General features: G+C 43.1%; 1 protein-coding gene across 3 annotated transcripts in view; it reads left to right on the forward strand.

The window, feature by feature from the left end:
* Bcl2l13 (BCL2 like 13) overlaps positions 1–14087 on the forward strand; it is a 58552-nt gene that overhangs the window by 23956 nt on the left and 20509 nt on the right. For 2 of the 3 annotated variants that reach the window (XM_021164684.2, XM_021164685.2), the window contains exons 3-5: positions 4940–5047; positions 7676–7832; positions 12916–12985. In XM_021164684.2, coding sequence (XP_021020343.1) covers positions 4940–5047; positions 7676–7832; positions 12916–12985 — 335 coding nt within the window. The remainder of the gene's footprint in view (positions 1–4939; positions 5048–7675; positions 7833–12915; positions 12986–14087) is intronic. The other variant, XR_003836923.1, reaches the window with a different exon arrangement.

A 14087-nucleotide genomic window follows, 5' to 3' on the forward strand; every position in this document is an offset into this window, starting at 1 on the left:
TCTATGTAGACTGGTCAGAGATCCTTTTCTCTCTGCCCCTTAAGGGCTGGGATTAAAGATGTGCACCACTATCTCATCTGAAAAACATTATTTTTAGGCTTATTTATTTTATATTATGCACCTTAGTGTTTTACCTGCCTATATGTATGTGTACCACATGTATCCCNGGTGCCTGCANAGGTCTAAAGGAGAAGATCAGGCCGTTTCTCCGGTNTGACCTTAGGGGTGACTTAGTATGTCTCAGTTTGGAGATTTATAGCTAGAGTTTACTTCTCTCTGATTTAGCCTATTCAGTTGGCCACAAAGTGCTAGTGGTCCTTAACTGGAGAGTTCTGGGCTAGTCTCAGTGCTGGGACGCGCTGGCTGCTGACTCGGTGAGCTCTTAGTCTGGTTGAGGTGGGTGGATCTCAGTGTGCTGAATATTTGCCCCGGGAGTCATTGAACAGGATTCATGCGGCATTGGCCCTGCTGTGTAGTTACGTCTGGGTGGAGAGGATTAATTAGATGAAGATCACTGAGTCTGTCTGTCCTTGGGTGGGTAGCTAGCTAGCCTTTTGTATCCTAATACTGGGGTAGGCTTTCCACATGGCTTCTTATCAAGTATGACAACTTGTCCTGTGTAATCAGCATCATGTCAGTTCATGAGAATGGGAACTCCTTGAATCAGCTGCTTCTCCTAAATCTGCTGGGGTGTGAGGCATATGGTAACCAAGAAAATGTCATTTACTGTGTGGGCTGCTGCTGGTGGCAGGGACTGTGTGGGGCTGTGTATGCTTTAGACGTGCATGTCTTCCAGAAAGAAGCCCATGACAGATGGCATCACTTCTTATTTGAGACTGTGTACAAAAACTTTAATCATACATTCTACGGTTCCATAATAAATCACTTAACAGAATGACTTCCTTCTTCCTCCCTCCCTCCCTCCCTCCCTCCCTCCCTTCTATCTCTACTGTCCTTGAAGTTGTGACAGTTCTTATGCCTCAGCCTCCCAAATGCTAGGATTACAGGCATGAGCTACCACTGCAGATAGAAGGTCTGTTTTTAAACATTGTTTTTTCATGGATTATTGGTGCATGGGCAAGTACTGATGAGGCCTCGTTGATTTACAGACTGTCGTTCTAAAGCTGAGGTCTTTTCTTATGCTTCGGTTAGTGGATNTAGTTCTATTAAGTGTGGAGGCAGTAGTTGAGCTCTGATTCCTTTCTTCCCTTCCTTGTATTCCCTATCTTGATCCACTGCCCTAAATAAATGGAGTGTTTACTGCCCTGTATATGTGGTTGCTTAGTTTTTACATTCTCTTGTAGAATATCGCTTCTCAGTTTACTTACTTTTTAATTTATTTTCCCATTCTAGTAGCCTCAAAGCAGTAGTAAATAACTTTTTATTTCTTTAAATTTATATTTGAACCATTTTTTTTGTCTGTATAAGTGATGGAAATTCAGTTTCTTCTTGTCTCTTTCTACCAGCAGTTGTGTATATGCAGTGAGGTTGTGTTCTGTGCGTAGTCTTCTATCCACTGTGATCCTTTAGGTTGTACCACAGCAGAGAGTGACAGCCCCCACTACCAAGTATTTGTCTTTCCTTAGTTCACGTTTGCCATAAGTCTTAAGAATGCGAGTGTCTCAGAGTGTTTGTAATCTGGTCAGAACAAAGTGTAAAAGCATCAGACATAGGCTAGAGTACATGTAAGTGTTTTAACTGTGTGATCCTGAAAGTNGTCTACTGAACTTCAAGCATGGGTAAGTGTGACTGAAGGCTTGGATTGTAGGGCAGTTGATAGAGTGCTTGCATAAAACCCTAGGCTTAGTCCCCACACCATGTAAAACCGGGCATGGTGACACACAAGTCAGAAGTTCAAGGTCACCCTTGACTTTATGAGCTCAAGTCCTGCCTGGGAAAGTTGAGACTCTCTCTTTTAAAAAACATCACTGAAGACTGAAGGCATGATGGAGAAGCAGACTNAAATTGGTCCTTGGAGGATAATCATCAGGACAAGGAAGGGCAGTGGGTAAAAGGTGTTCTGCTCATTGAATAGTGAAGACGTTGGCAGCAGATGCATGCTGGGCTGCTCTTTTTTACATTTCTTCTATGATTTATTTATTTTTATTTTATGTGCATTTACTCACATGTGTTTGTCTTGTGTGCATGCGTGTCTGTGTGAGGTGCTGATTACTCTGGAACTGGTGGTCCACACAGTTGAGAGTTGTCGTGTGGGTGCTGGGAATTGAACCTGGATCTTCTGGAAGAGCAGTCCATGCTCCTAACCACTGAGCCATCTCTCTGGCCCCATGCTGGATTGCTTCTTAAACACCACTCTTCACCACACATATTTGATGTGGCTTATAAGTATGCACTATGGAGCCAGGCATGATGACACATGCTCACAGTCTCAGCAACTGGAATGTGGGACAGAATGATTGTGTTGGATGCCAGTTAGGGCTATTTAGTAAGACCCAATTTCATCCCCTTCTCTCTCAAAGCAGTGTGTGATAGGTCCCAGGAGATAGCTCCATTAGTAAAGTGCCTACCATGCAAGCTGGACCCCGCACCCACGTGGTAAAAGCCAGATGCAGTGGCATTGTTCTGTAACCCCGTACTGGGGAGGCAGAGACAAGTGGATCCCTAGTACTCATTGGCTAGCTACTGTGCTCCAGTTCAGCAAAGACCCCATTTCAAANAATAAGACGGATGGAATGGACTGAAGAAACGGCTCAGCAGTTCAGAACACTGGCCATGGCCATGCTGATGTCCACAGTCCATGCTGCCACTGGAAACCAACTGGAGGTCCTAGGCATGTGCTGATGCTGGCGACCATGTGGATGTTTGTGGTCTGTGATGTTGCTAGAAATGATGGAGAAGCCCAGGATCCAAACTCCTGATCACTATAAAGGCAAGGAAAACTACTTTCACANTGGTGTCCATTGATGTCTGCAGACAAACCGTTGGGAAAGGACATAGAAAGTTGCTGTACCCTCCTACCCCTCCCCCCTCAAAGTAAAAGCCTAAAAAGGAAGCCATCAAAGAGAACTCTTAAAAATTGTGATAAAGGGCTGGAGAGATAGCTCAGTATTAAGAGCACTGGCTGCTCTTCCAGAGGTCCTAAGTTCAACTCTAGCAAGCACATGGTAGCTCACAACCATCTATAATGGGATCTGATGCCCTCTTCTGTCATGCATACATACATACATAGAGTACACACGTACACATTTATGTAATATATATTTATTTTATGTATACTTATATAAATAAATCTTAAAAACAAACACTAAACATGCCAAAAGAAATATTATGATAAGGATGTTGAAGCCTAGCTTCCCACAGTTGATGGCTTCTGCTCAGAGTACAGGTAGAAAGGACTCAGTTTTCTTTAGGGGGCTGGCCACTGGGAGTTTGACCATGCTCCAGCGAGTTTATATACAATTCAAACTGGACTTGTGTCCTGCCTCCTCTCTGTGTGTGTGTGTGTGTGTGTGTGTGTGTGTGTCTCACAAGGATGAGAGTGAACTTGGGAGGACTGGGAAGTGAGTGTGATTAGGGTGCGTGATGTGAAATTCCCAAGTAATCAATTAAAATACTATATTGGTAAAATACTATATTGGTAAAGAATACTGGCTACTCTTGCAAAGGACCTGGGTTCAATCTCTAGCACCACTTGGCAACTCACAACCATTTGTAACTCCAGTTATAGGGCATCCATGAGCACCAGGCATTTACATGGTACACAGAAATTCATTCAGGTAAAACCCTCATACATGTAAAATCAAATAACAAATAAATAAATGCTATAAAGCAATCGAGGAAGGCATGTGATGTCATCCTGTGTCTTCCACTTACAGATGCACACAAGTGCACGTCTGATTGCACACACACTTGTATACACCCCTGCCCTGTACACATATACAATAGAAAAACCAAGGAGTAAAAGGAGAAGTGGGAACACTGTAGATCTCCACGTTGAGAATGACCTCAAAGCTATGCTATCCATAAGGTCCTAGGCAGTCACATTAGCATTGATTCTTAGTCAGAGCCAAGAACACAGGGGTACTTGCTCCAGGAATCACTTCTCTGTCACCGGAAGCTCTAATGCTGTCATCTGAGCACAGTTCTTTAGAGGTTTTTGCTGTTTCCTAAGAGCTCTCTTGTTTATTTACTTCTGAGGCAGGATCTCACTACATATATAGTCGTGATTGGCCTAGAGTTTGTTATTATACCAGGCTGGCATCAAACTTGGCAACCTCTGCCTCCCAAATGCTGGGATCATGGGTATAAACCACTATGTCCAGCCTTTCCTAGAGGTCTGTAATATAGAGCACAGAGAGAGCGGGTAGAACCTTAGTTCCATGTGGCTCTGGATAAAGATAAGGAAAGGAGGCCTAAGTGAAACTCACTTGAAACAAGTGGCCCTCAGTATCTCGGGGCCATACGGCCCAGATAGGACCAATGCATGTTGATACCATTCTCTTCCTGTCTCCTGTGTGTTTCTGGATTCTGTTTTCTCATTTCTGGCAGAAATGCTCAGGGGTTTCTTTTCTATGGTAGACTTTACTTAGTCCTACATACTTTTATTAATTGCTGTTTCTACTGCTTTTTTTTTTTTTTTTCAGTTCTGGGGGTTAGTCGGGGTGCCTGCATTTGGGCAGATGCCCTTCCCCTGATCTGTACCTCAGCTTTGTTATGTTGCAAAAATACCTTCTAGTCTTGAGAATGAAACTGACTTGTTTTCTGACTTTCTGCTAAGTGTAAGTAGGTCTGTGTCTTGTCTGTTGGTTGGTGTTTTGAGATAGGGTATTCCTATGATGCTCAGGCTGGCTCTATAAATCCTGATCTGAAGTGACCCTCCTGCCACAGCCTCCACAAGTGACTGATGCCACTGGTTCCTAATGGTGTATCTGTCCCTCTTGCTATAGCAACCTCTCTTGTCTCCTCTTGTTTGTTTCAGGAGTTCAACTAGATGTGGCTCCCCAGTCTCTGAATCCAGAAGTTTTATTAAAACTTAAATCTGAGATTGAGGAAGAACTGAAATCCCTGGACACAGAAGTCTCTGAAGGTCTGTTCACTCTTACTTTCCTGGGCAGTGAGCGTATTCTGTTGGCTGTGCTCTATGTTCTATGGTTTGGCTGATTTAGTTTGTTTTCTTTTTTTTTTCTCCTGTTTGTTTGTTTGTTTGTTTGTTTTGAGACAGAGTTTCTCTGTAACCCTGGCTGTCCAAGAACTCTCTGTAGATCAGGCTGGCCTGAAACTCACAGAATCTGCCTACCTCTGCCTCCAGGCCAGCCTGGTGTGCAGGAGGCAGGATTAAAGACATTTACTACCACATCTGGCAGCACCTGCCACATCTGCCTCCTCCTTCTCCTCCTCCAAAGATTGATTTGTTTGTGTTCACAGGTTCATAGTGCCACATGAATCCCCACTGTGGAGCAGGCTTCACTGCCCATCAGAAATGATTTCCATACCCTAGTCACTTTTTTAAAAAAAGATTTGTTTATTTAATGTATGTGAGTACGCTGTCACTGTCTTCAGACACACCAGAAGAGGGCATTAGACCCAATTACAGATGGCTGTGAGCCACCATGCGGTGCTGGGAATTGAACTCGGGACCTCTGGAAGAACAGTCAGTGTCCTTAACCACTGAACCATCTCTCCAGCGCGCCCCCTTTTTTTTTTTTTTTTTTTGCCAAAATACACATTTCAAATTATACTTCATAGCCAGGCGGTGGTGGTGTATGCCTTTAATGCCAGCACTCTGGAGGCAGCTGCAGATGGTTCTCTGTTGAGTTCAAGGCCAGCCTGGTCTACAGAGTGAGTTCCACAACAGCCAGGGCTACACGGAGAAAAACCTTGTCTTGGAAAACAATAACAAAAAAGCCCCCCCTCCCCCCAAAACCAAACCAAAACAAAAGATATCTTAGTTTTGGAAGCATTGTAATTACATCATCTCCTTCTTTTCCTTTCCTCCTCCCAGCCCCTCATACGTGCCTCTCCCATACTCTCCTCAAAAGTCATGACCTCTGTTTTTTAAACTGTTGGTGTGTGTATATGTGTTCCTAAATATATAAACAACTGATAGATTGTGTTTTTATATAAGTTTCTTGTTAATTGTGAAAGAAGATGAATAAAAATGTATGAACAAAGTGGGCATGCAGGGACGTGCTCATAGTCACTCAGGAGGCAGAGGGACGGAGGTCCTTTTATGGTTGAGGCCATCCTGGGCTACACAGTAAATACAGGTGAACTACAGTGAGACAAACACTGGCAGAAAGTAAATAGATGATTGATAGATAAATGATAGATAGATAGATAGATAGATAGATAGATAGATAGATGGATAGATACAGAGATACGTGGATAGATAGATTTACAAATAGGCATTCATGGTGGTTTATGCCTATAATCCCAGCACTTGAGAGACTGAGGTAGGAGAATGAGTTCGAAGCCAGCCTAGGCTATATATGGAGACCTCCATCTAAAAAAACAACAATAAGAACTTCAAATTTTAGGACCTATCAATTTCTTTTTTTAAAAGATTTTATTTCTTTATTGTATGTAAGTACACTGTTAACTGTCTTCAGACACCCCAGAAGAGGGCGTCAGATCCCATTACAGATGGTTGTGAGCCACCATGTGGTTGCTGGGATTTGAACTCAGGACCTTAGGAAGAGCAGTCAGTGCTCTTAACCGCTGAGCCATCTCTCCAGCCCAGGACCTATCAATTTCGTGTTTCAGACAAGATTAGTATGTATAGTGATTATGTAATCTTTCCAAGTACCTCATAACTCTTGTTCTTAACAGTAAATACCTTAGTTTCATGGACTGTCATAAACACATACCCCTGTGCTGTGCTGTGCTGCACTTTGCTTTGCTTGCTTTCTTTCTTTCTTTCTTTTTTTTTTTTTTTCGAGACAGGGTTTCTCTGTGTAGCCCTGGCTGTCCTGGAACTCACTTTGTAGACCAGGCTAGCCTCAAACTCAGAAATCTGCCTGCCTCTGCCTCCCAAGTGTTGGATTAAAGGCATGTGCCCCCATGGCCGGCTTCCCCTGTTCTTTTCTTTTTTCTTTGTTTATTATGTTTTTTGAAATCATCTCATTGGACCCCTGGTTGACTTCAGATTCACCATTTAGCCAAGGTTGGTCATCCTGCCTCCACTTCCCTAGAATGCTACCTTGCCCAGCTTTTTGTTTGTTTGAGACAGGGTTTCTCTGACTGTCTTGGAACTCAATTTGTAGACAAGGCTAGCCTGGAATTCACAGAGATGCCTTTTCTTTCTAAGTGCTAGGATTTAAAAGTGTGTACCACCATGCTTGGCTGACTTTTTTATCTTTTATCTTATTTTATCGACACAGGTTCTTGCTGTATAGCCCAACTGGCTTTGAGCTCACAGTGTAGCCCGGGCAGGCTTCCTGCTTGAGATCCTCCAGATTGTAGGTGCACACCATTACACCTGGCTGGTAGCACAACCTTTAGTACTTTTTGTAAAACCTGCATATGGGTGTTTTGGGTGTTTAGGTCTGTGTGTACCTAGTGTCCATGGAGGCCCAGAAGAGGGCTTGGATCCCCTGGGACTGGGGACTGGGAATCCAACCNTGGTCCTCTGGAAGAGCAGCACTGCTCTTAACCACTGGCAGTCTCCAGCCCTGGTACCTCTTACTGAGTTAGGTCTGTCTTCTCTTGTCTTCAGCCTTCACCAGCACAGGCTTTGACTGTCACACCTCGCCTGTGTTTAGCCCTGCTAACCCCGAGAGCTCCATAGAAGACTGCTTGGCCCATCTTGGAGAAAGAGTGTCACAAGACCTGAAGGAGCCTTTGCAGAAAGCATTGCAGACGATCCTCAGCCAGTGAGTTGCAGTTGCTGCCGAGTGGAGTGTGCTGCTTCTAAGGCGGCTCTGGGAGTCCAGCGGTCCTGGGTTGGCTGATGGCTGAGGCTTTGCTTAGGCAGTTCTTCACTTTTCCTTCCTCTGAGCTTAAAGCATCTGCTTTGTTTTGGATGCCGGATTTGCCTGGAAGCAGGGATTTAAATATCCCAAAAAGACCTGATGGTTTTTATTGACCTGGTGAGCTGCCAGGTTTCAACAGATGCATGTACTGTGCTATAAACACAAGCCATTGCCCGGTCTCAATCGCTCTTTGCTTCTGTTTCATGTGGTGCTCATCTGTATCTAGATATGATGTCTAAGCGTTTGTGTACTGGAATGTGTAACTAGCTCATGCTGGTATTTTAGATTTCTGTATTCAGAATTGTAGCTGTATCACAGATGCTATTATCCTTTGGGCAAGTGAAAGTGCAAACAAGCTAACATAGAACCCCTTCACCCATGGTACGTCTCAAAAGCCAACTTCCCCCGATTTTTCAATGAGAATCTTTGAGGAATTAGTAATGAATCATAGGATTAGTATGAGTTGATAAAGATGGGTCACTTAGGAAGAAATTTATTCCTCACCAAAAAGGCTGAAATTCAGACGTCAAATCACTGTTGTAGTAAGGACAGTCCTTACTCTCTCATGTAGCCAGAGTTGGCCGTGTTTTTTCAGGAAGCAATTGGGCTTTACTTCTGCATATTCTGGTAAAATGAGCAAATATAAAATTTATAATTATACTTAGTGAAATGAAGCCATAGTTGAATTTTCTATCTCAGACACAAGCTTAAAAAAATGTAGAAAGGACAATCTGAGTGACCAGGAAATAAGACGTACGTAGGAACTTTGGGGTCACAGCGTGGCTTCCTGAAGTGTTCAGCAGAGTGTTGTTCCTGAGCCCCATGTGCCCTGAGGAGGAGAAGGCCGGATTCAGCAGGGCTCACTAAGATTCTCTGGCCTTAAATGTTCATATATTATATATATTGAGATTACAAGTTTACAAGTTCTATTTTGTGTGTGTGTGTGTTTGTCTTTTTTGAGTCAGAGTCTCACCAAATTTACAGAGGTTCATGTACCTTTTCCTCCTAAATACTGATTAAAGGCATGTGCCACCACCATGCCTGGCCTTTAAGATTTATTTTTATTTATCTATATGTTGATGTCTAGAAGGTCGGAAAAAGGCACTGAGTTCCCTGGACTGAGTTACAGACCCCAGTGTAGGTGCTTGGGAACCAAACAGGAGCAGGAAGTTCTCTTAATCTTAGCTGCTGAGTTCTCTCTCCAGCCCCGTCTATGCAAATCATCTCATTCTTCATATGTCAGTTTCTTCATTTGTTAATTGTAATTTGGCTGCGATATTACCAACTCCAATGAACAGAATGGTATGGTTTCAGACAGGGTCTNTCTCTCACTATCCTGGAACTCANAGAGATTCACCTTACCTCTGCCTTCCAAGTGATTGGGTTAAAGGTTTGGGCCACTGTGCCCTGANTTTGTTCTTACTTTTAGACAAAGCTGATTTAGATGAATAGTTACCTTTCCCAAACCCTGAATAGTGAGAATTATCTTCAAAGTTTGTTGCATAGCAAGTAAAATTTGTTCAGAAGTCTACTTTTGAAAAATTTAAACCCTGATACTAATGCCTTAGAAACAGTGCAGTTAATGTACAGGTTGAAGGCAGTTTCTTAAAGTGGAAATGCCTCCTTCAAATNTTTTTGCTAAAGTGGGGAAATAATCTTGAATTCTTTATGTGAAATACCTTTGATTTCTAAAGGTACCCCTTTCTTCTCTGCTATATTCTAAGAGCTCATTAGGGGAAGCCTGGTTAGTCAGCCACTTGCTTCTCTATATATTAAAATAGAAATGTTTTAACCTGCTATATGTCCCATGTGCATGCATGTGCGTACATATAATGTTGTGTTTTTATTTGTTTGTTTTTGTTTTTGTTTGTTTGTTTGTTTCGTTTTTTGAGACAGGGATTCTCTGTGTAGCCCTGGCTGTCCTGGAACTCACTCTGTAGATCAGGCTTGCCTCGAACTCAGAAATCCACCTGCCTCTGCCTCCCAAGTGCTGGGATTAAAGACGTGTGCCACCACTGCCTGGCCATATAATGTTTTAAATCCTGTTTCATTCTGAAGGATGATAAAGTATGTAGCCTGATAGCCAACCTCCCCTAAGGACTTCAGTGACCCACAGCAGCCCCAACAGTTCAGGGCAGGAAGGACAGGGACTGATGGCCACAGTAAAGCTTCAGGGAGACATAGGGAGGTGGATGGTATAGGAGCTGCTGAAGCCTGAGTTTTACAGGATTCTCTTATCTAATCCCAAAGCCCCAAATCTTAAAGCCCAAGACCTGTAAAGGCACCCGAGGCACTAGTGAGAATGGTGTCACAAGTTAGAACCCTGGTGTGTGATCCTCCCTTCACAGCACCGTAGCAGTGAGGTGATGCTGACCTGTACCTGAATGGTACCTGTGTCATCAGAGCTGTTCCTGAGGTCTTTAGACCAGTGCTGTTCAGTAGATACGGTACATGTCACATGAAGATAAAACATGNCGTTGGTGAAAATTTTAATATATTTTAAATCAGTATAGTTAAATATTTTAAAAACTCAAAAATTATTAGTGAGGTATTTCACATTCTTTTTTTAATTGGATATTTTCTTTATTTACATTTCAAATGTCATCCCCTTTCCTGGTTTCCCCTCCGAAAAACACCCTCCCCCATCCCTCCCTCCCCTGCTCACCAACCTACCCACTCCCGCTTCCTGGCCCTGGCATTCCCCCAAACTGGGGCATAGAGCCTTCATAGGACAAAGGGCCTCTCCTCCCATAGATGTCCGACTGGGANCCATGAGTCCCATCATGTGTGCTCTTTGGTTGGTGGTTTAGTCACTGGGAGCTCTGNGGGGATACTGGCTAGTTCATATTGTTGTTCCTCCTATGGGGCTGCAAACCCCTTCAGCTCCTTGAGTCCTTTCTCTAGCTCCTCCATTGGAGACCCTGTGCTCAGTCCAATGGATGGCTGCGAGCATCCACCTCTGTATTTGTCAGGCACTGGCAGAGCCTTCTCAGGAGGGAGCTCTATCAGGCTCCTGTCAGCAAGCACTTGCTGGCATCCACATTCCTTTTTTATTCTTACTGACTCTTTGAAAGCTAGTGTATGTTAATGTTTTAAGCATAATAGCCACATGGCAAATTTTTTTTTTTAGCTATGTGTGACATCTGGACATTTTTGTGATGTATATAAAAACCCTTGACTGAATCCTTGAATCCTTGAAATGGAAGTAGTGTGCTGGTGGGGCCGGATCCAGCTGGGTGTTCACCAGGCATGGCTTTGGGATTTGTAGTCTCTTAGCTTTTTCTAACTTTAGCTTCCTAAGTGATACTATATGATGTAATGCAAAATATCAACAGGAAAAGTATCTAACCTTAGCTCCTAGGCCACTGATAAGCAGTAGCTGCTGCTGTCTGATGCATCCGTCAGCTGAGGGAATCACATCCAACCTTAGCTCCTAGGCCACTGATAAGCAGTAGCTGCTGCTGTCTTATGCATCCGTCAGCTGAGGGAATCACACACTAACGTGATCAGAACAAACAAGCTTAACAAGTATCCTCTCACCTTTTAATTTATTTCTTATCTATTTATTTATGTTGCTTTTGAGGCAGGGTCTCTCTACATCACTCTGGCTGTCCTGGAGCTTACTCTGTAGACCAGGCTGGCCTTGAAATCTCAGAGTTCTGCCTGTCTCTGCCTCTGGAGTGCTGAGACTAACGGTGTATACCACTACACCTGGCTTCCACTTAAAAAAACCAAGTCTGTTAGTACTTTACTCCAGATGGGAAGGATAATTTTATTTTCCAAGCTGTTGTTGCATTCACATTAATTGGTACCATGGTTTTTTGTTTGTTTTAATTTTATAAAGGAAAGGAAACAGTGCTTAAAGTTCTTTAACAAATTTTAGTGAGACTTGTGGTTTCTTACTGTAATTCAGGGCTTGATCTGATTAGGACTAATATGCAGGTAATAAGATATGCTCATTTTTCTGCACACCATGGTTTTTGTCTGACTGTGTTTTTTGAGATAGACTCTTGCTGTATAGCCCTAACTGGTTTGGGATTCACTGTGTAGCCCAGGCTAGCATATTACTCAGCTTCTTCAGTGCTCAGATTATAGCGTGGGTCACTAGACCAGGCCTCTTCAAGATTTTATATCAGACTCCAAGTAAAAGATAGGGCAGACTTACCACGTCTATTCTCGCTCTCCATGGTCTCAGTTTCAAAAAGTCGCTCATGACCTACCTATTAGTTTTTAGCATTTATACTCCCCCACCCCCACCCTGTTTTTTTGTTTTTTTGTTTTTTGTTTTTTTTGAGTCAAGGTTTCTTTGTGTAACTCTGGCTGTCTTGGAACTCATTCTATAGACCAGGCTGGACTTAAACTCAGAGCTCAGGCTGCCTCAACCTCCTGAGTACTGGCATTACAGATGTTCGATACCACTCCAGGCTTACACTTTTGCCTTAAAAAAAAAAGGGACCAGATTGTGTTTTTATTTAGCTGACTTAAGTTTTACTTGCTACTGTTTGAGTCTATATCTGTAATCCAGGCATTTATCTACAATGTTGAAGTCTTACCAGATAAATTCCAAATAATTATGAAGTAATGGCTAGAGCCGGGCAGTGGTGGCACATGCCTTTAATCCCAGCACTTGGGAGGCAGAGGCAGGCGGATTTCTGAGTTCGAGGCCAGCCTGGTCTACAAAGTGAGTTCCAGGACAGCCAGAGCTACACAGAGAAACCCTGTCTCGGAAAAAAAAAAAAATGAAGTAATGGCTAGGATGCATATTTATCTTCCTATGCCATAATGACCTCCCCAGCAATACAGAGAATGTTTTGGGAAGAAACACATACCAAATATTAAAAACTTGGGGGTGNGGGGAAGCAATGTGTTGAACAATCCTTGTCATATTAGCAAAAAGTTCAGCTATACAATAATGTCTGTATATTTATTCATCTGAAATTTTAGTCCTTTTCTGTGACACAGACTTTTAACAAAATGTCCACAGGCCAGTGACATATGAGGCATATCGTGAATGCACAGTGGAGACTGCAGTCCATGCCAGCGGATGGAATAAGGTACTCACCACATTATCTCTGCTTTGACAAAATGTTAGTGCAATAGTAAGGTATAGAAAGAATTGTCTCACACACACACACACCATAGAACTGTTAGCACTAGTGCATAAATCCAAACTCTGTTAAGTGGATAGTTTTCCTTTATTTTTAATGAAATGCTGCAAGGTTCTATGGTGTCTCAACGTATGTGCTCCATAGTATGCTGTCCTCCTTTTCTCTGCTCCTTGAGTTTCCCATCATTTCTCTATTCCTCTGTATTAAACCTGACATTTGTCTCGTTAACATGGGATGTTCATCTAATAGATAACCTCTTCTGGTTGTTTTCAAAGTTTTGCACCATTGTGTTTCATAGTTCATATAATAGCATATCTTATGCCACATATCATTTAATTATTCCAAACTCTTTGAAGAATGCACAGTGAATTTTATTGCCCTATTTTGGGCCAGGAAAGGGGTGGGATACCCTGTTGACCTAGTATGGAACCTGGGATTTTGTGCAGGCCAGGCAAGAATTCTACTAATGAACTACACCCCCAGCACAACCAGCTTTTGTTCTGTTATGTATTTACTTAAGTTGATGAGTCTTCCGGAAAGGGTTAAATAACTTGTGTAAGATCTCTTGAGTAGCAGCCAGTTAAGATCTGCTGGCTCTAGCCTTTCCACTGTGTCATGATTATCCGTTGTCTTAAACTGTGCTGCCTGCTTGTTACTTCGCAAAGGCAGGGTGTGGAGAGACACTGAAGACGTGTAGCCTGTCTCTTGAGCCAGCTCCTCTTCATATCTGCATCTTTCCTTGGTGGATGTCCAATGGTCTCCAGTGTCCCAGAGTCTCCATTGCAATGGTGGCTTCACTTTTTCACCATCACACAATAGCCTCTCAGAGCCTCTTTCATTTGNATGGCCTCAGCAGACATTGAACAAGAGTTCATGAAGCTTTCAATCTTGCATCTTTCCTGCCTGTAAAGCCTGCACCATGTGGATGCTGCTGCCACGTTCTGCTGCCAGCTCAGAATGGAGCCTGGCACCTTGGACCACAGATACAGCAGTGTGTCTGCCAAGACCATTGTTTTGGGGCAGGGAACCCCTTAAACTGTATTCTTAG

This window comes from Mus caroli, chromosome 6 (genome assembly GCF_900094665.2).
Source record: "Mus caroli chromosome 6, CAROLI_EIJ_v1.1, whole genome shotgun sequence".
NCBI classification, from domain to species: Eukaryota; Metazoa; Chordata; class Mammalia; order Rodentia; family Muridae; genus Mus; species Mus caroli.